Source organism: Oreochromis aureus, linkage group 1 (genome assembly GCF_013358895.1).
Source record: "Oreochromis aureus strain Israel breed Guangdong linkage group 1, ZZ_aureus, whole genome shotgun sequence".
NCBI lineage: Eukaryota > Metazoa > Chordata > Actinopteri > Cichliformes > Cichlidae > Oreochromis > Oreochromis aureus.
In genome coordinates, this window is record NC_052942.1 from 32,361,499 (window position 1) to 32,366,275 (window position 4,777).

Below are 4,777 nucleotides of genomic sequence, written 5' to 3' on the forward strand. Positions count from 1 at the left end.
TTTTATATTAAAAGCAAACTGTAGCCCGAAAAAAGTTAATCAGCAAACTGCTTACGTGTATCCGCGTGGTCAAATTTTGTGAATTAATACAAAAATTGCGGTTTAGGCCAGACGCGAACAAATAGCAAATGAAATAGATTGGCGAGCCATAAAATGAGATTTGAAACCCCATTCAAATAAGAGCTCGCGACGTCAGTGCACTTATCCGAAAGAGAGGGAGAGAGACACACAGGGAGAGAGAGAGGGAGGGAGGGAGAGAGAGAGTGTGTTTGGTGTGTGGTTTGTATGAGTGGGGTGAGATTTGAGAAATAGGAGGGGCTTCTAAACGACTAAAAATGTCAATCTGAGAAAGGGAGTCCCAATAATCTAAAGCAATCTGTAAGGACCTGACCTTAGTCCATCCAGATCAATAGGGAAGTGAGGGTGGAAAGAAGAAGAAGAGGAAGAAATAAGGGGCGCAACCGGATCGTTTACACTGGCTGTTCCCGAGGAAATATAGACTTCCCTTGCTTGCACCTTTTGTTGCTCACATGCTCACACTGTAAAAGTGGATATCGAGGCAATTCCATTGCTTTGTGTGATTGCAGCAGACTTTTTTCCCTTTTCCTACCACCATGTCGTTCCCTCAGCTGGGATATCAGTACATCCGACCGATATACCCGCCGGAGCGCCAGGGGATCGCCAGCAATGCCCGAGCCGGGACAGAGCTCAGTCCGTCCGGGGCACTTTCCAACGTCCTCTCGACTATGTATGGATCTCCTTTCGCCGCAGCAGCGCAGGGCTATGGCGCGTTTCTCCCCTACACAAACGATATATCAATTTTCAATCAGTTGGTGAGTTGTTCTTCTTTCGCTTAAGTTATCTAAAAACTTTTTGTGGAAACGTAAGCTACACATGACACTGGGATAACTTTATTCCTTTTAAGTTTAAAGTTTCAGAACGCCGCGTTGAACTTTCTGAGTAGTTTGTAAAATATGGTTAAAAGTGGTTACAAAGTGACGCATTAAGAGTGCGCTTTAAGCCTTTTATGCGCATTTCGCACATAAATTCCGGAAACTGATAGTAACGAAAAAAATGATGCAATGTAATGTGGGAGGTTACAGGTAAAGGTGGAGAATAGTGTGTAATAGTAAAGGTTTCACTTGGAAAGTGTTTGTTAAACTAAGAAATTACTTTTCCCCCTTTCATCTGCGCTTGGTGATTTAATTCCACTGCAAAAACCCTTGAATCTTTTAGTTTGTTTACACTTTATTAAGAATCCCACTTTTGTCTTTATTTCTTGATAACTACAGAGGATTTTGCGGAATATAAACATTTCCACACAAACTACTTGATGGTATTGATATACCATGTCTAATCCCTCTTACGCGTCGATTCTTTGTTTTTACAGGGTGCTCAGTATGAACTGAAAGACAGTCCCGGTGTCCAGCACCCCGGGTTTGCTCACCATCACCCTGCCTTTTACCCATATGGCCAATATCAATTCGGTGACCCATCCAGACCCAAAAACGCCACCAGGGAGAGCACCAGCACCCTGAAGGCCTGGCTGAGTGAGCACCGCAAGAACCCCTACCCAACCAAAGGTGAGAAGATCATGCTGGCCATTATCACCAAAATGACCCTCACCCAGGTGTCCACCTGGTTTGCCAACGCCCGGAGGAGGCTAAAGAAAGAGAACAAGATGACCTGGACCCCCCGGAACCGCACGGATGAAGAAGGAAATGTTTACACCAGCGATCACGAAGGGGGGGAGGGGGACAAGAGAGAGGATGAGGAGGAGATCGACTTGGAGAACATCGACACGGAAAATATTGAGAACAAGGACGACTTGGACGACCAGGACGACCTGCATTCAGATATTAAACTCGACGGGAGGAGTGACTCTGAGATTTCTGACGGCTATGAGGATTTACAAGGGCCCGACCAGAGGTTTCTAAAGGCTGTGGGGAAGGAGGGCAAAGACGTACAGAGAGGAGCAGAGCATTTCCACAATCACCGTCACCACTCTTTGGACATGAAAACGTCCCAGCCAAACGGGGAACAGCTCAAACTGAACTCTGTATCCGTGAGCTCACCGCCCTCAGAAAACAACCCCGTCCCAACCCAAAAACCAAAAATCTGGTCTTTGGCAGAGACAGCTACGGCCCCAGACAATCCACGTAAATCGCCGCAAATGAACGGCAGCAACTCCGCAGGGCCGGCCGCTCAGACCATAATCGCTCCTCACAGACTCATCTCTTCTTGTCCGGTTGGGAAAATCCAGAACTGGACGAACCGAGCCTTTTCGGCCCACCAGCTGGCTTTACTGAACTCAAATCATTATCTGGGACTGGCGAACCAGGCCACTGCCACCGGCCTGGCCCTCTACAGCAGCAGGCAAACGGAGGACAAGAGTCATAGTTCAGAGACTTCAGTCACAGGTACATGTCCTCGTCACTGAGACGCGCATGTATAAATAACTACAAAACAAAGACACTAGTTAATTTCATTTATTTTATTTTAGACCTTCTTTTGCCTTCTTTGCCTGTTCATGGATATTTTTTTCTGCCTAGGCCACGCAGATAACCAGTGTTAATGTTACAGCAGAATACAGTGTGTGCGATGTGTGCTTGTGTGTGTGTAACAGCTTGTCCAGAAGGGTTAAGAAAAAACCTCATCAGGATGCGTTTAAGGAAAAAAAACATTGAAATTGGTGAAAACTCTTCTTAACTAGATGCCCCTTTATTTCTTGAGTTGCTGTTACATCTACTTTATATTGAGGTCCATGGGCCTGTATTATGGTTTACATTAAGTCCTCAACCCATTAAATCACGTCGTTTTAACATTATATTCCCATAAACCCAGGATGAGCTCTGATCAAAGGAAGTTCAATTAACGCATTTTGATTTTCTTTGCTGCAGCTTCAGAGAGATCTAGTGCCTTGGATGCAGAGAAAAAGCTGTTTTTAACAGCTTTCCACGCAGTTCAAAGATAACGAGGCTGTCAGTTAATGACATTTGGGAATTTTCATTTAATGCAATATCACATTTTAGTTTAAAATGCCACATTTACCCAAATTAGCTTTGTTTCATTTTTTCTGCGTCTGTGTGCGCTTGGGTTATTTCTTCAAGGCCTATGTTACACTAACTTGTTCAGTCATGCAAATGAGCTCAATGCAAATTCACTCCAGGTTCGTTTTTGAAAGGCGATTGTCACTTTTATATCACTTTATGTTTTCACTCTTCGTGAGACTATTATTAGTGTTGTTGTTTTTTTCTTCTACATTTTTGTTACATTTTGTTGTACCCCTGTGTATTTCAGGCCTCAGAACCAACTAGACCTCAGAACCAGCCACGGTTCTTTTGGCTCTTTCCATAAACCCTCACCCACCCTCTTTCTTCTTTAATTTTAATTTGAATATGGAATGTAATATAAGAATAATACATCTCTGTATACTTACATTGTAAGCATGTCCTGTGTAAAACTGCTAATGTAATAATCTATGAACCTGTAGTCTGTGAGTTTTTTTCTTTCTTTCTTTTTGTAAGTTCTGTGAGGATTTGATGTTGAAATGTTTTGTATATAAAGTTAAGAATATGTACATACTTGTGAACCAAATTGTACAAGAAAGTCTATATTTTGGCTAATAAATGAACTGCTGCAACTTAAAAAAAACAAACAAACAAAAAAACAAACAAACAATAAGATTGTTTTTTTTCTTGGCCGAGGTATTTTGACAGCTGCTTTTGATGGTGGCTGTTACTGTGCATTGCAGCTTGAAATGCATTGCTTTGGTTTTTTGTATGTGTGTTAGTGGACAGCCCGGGGCACAGACTTCATCCTCCGTGGCTGTGATAAGTATATATTCGAGAGGGATTTATCACACTTTATATAGTGGCGCGACTTAAGGCTAATTAGCCAGTATTGCGGCATAGATTTGCATATTAATGTTATGGGATTATCCCTATAGAGCTGTAGCGGGCGCATTAATATTTCGAATAATTCTTTCATTTATTTTCACCAGAAATTGTCGTCTATCGAGAGACTTTAAGTAATGAACGACTGTTAAAGCATCGCTGGTACTTGGTCATAATGGCTCAATTGATCCTGAAGGTGGATTTTGGCTTGGCAGTGCAACTCCCAGATCTCATCATGCTCAATTTGTAATGATTTTGCTCTTCACATATATCATACATTTTCCACAGCTTATGCTGCTCTATGGTATAATTGTAATATATCGTGGCCGTATGACTAATAATAACATCATTTATTTTGTTTGCCCGTGATGTGATCATTTGCATGTGTGAGCCCTTATCAGAGGAAGTTTATGTAAACTTAGTGTTGGAGCTCCCTCTACAGTCACTTGCAGTCGCCAGTGTTCTGATGCACTGACACTCATTCAGCTAAACTGCTCACTTTTTTTTTTTTTTTATCTATTTCTAATTAATCCATCAGTTCGATTTAAAATTCGATAGCAACATTTTTCAGTTATAATTCTGTCACAAGAAAATACCTTTCAGACCCGTTTTGAAGTCTTTGTATTATTTTTAGAACGTCCATTCGCAGCACAGTTCCTCAGAGTGCGCTGCATTTGTTTTTAATATTTTAACGTGTGTGTGTGTGTGTGACTTTTTATGTAAAAATTCAATTTTTGCCCTGAACGTTCCAAATTATTTAATGAAACAAAAGGGGCATTTCCATTTGAGGTGACAAACAGCATACCTTTTCGTGCATGAGCCACATATTTAAAGTGCAATAAACAAAACAGTTACGGATGATATATAGATCAAATTCTTCA

General features: G+C 41.6%; 1 protein-coding gene across 1 annotated transcript; it reads left to right on the forward strand.

Annotated features, from left to right (window-relative positions):
• The first annotated feature begins 343 nt into the window (after positions 1–343).
• irx3a (iroquois homeobox 3a) lies at positions 344–3,678 on the forward strand. Its single transcript, XM_031746611.2, has 2 exons — positions 344–833; positions 1,391–3,678. The coding sequence occupies exons 1-2, from the start codon at positions 615–617 to the stop codon at positions 2,438–2,440; spliced, it is 1,269 nt and encodes a 422-aa protein (XP_031602471.1). The 5' UTR covers positions 344–614; the 3' UTR covers positions 2,441–3,678.
• Positions 3,679–4,777: the final 1,099 nt, after the last annotated feature.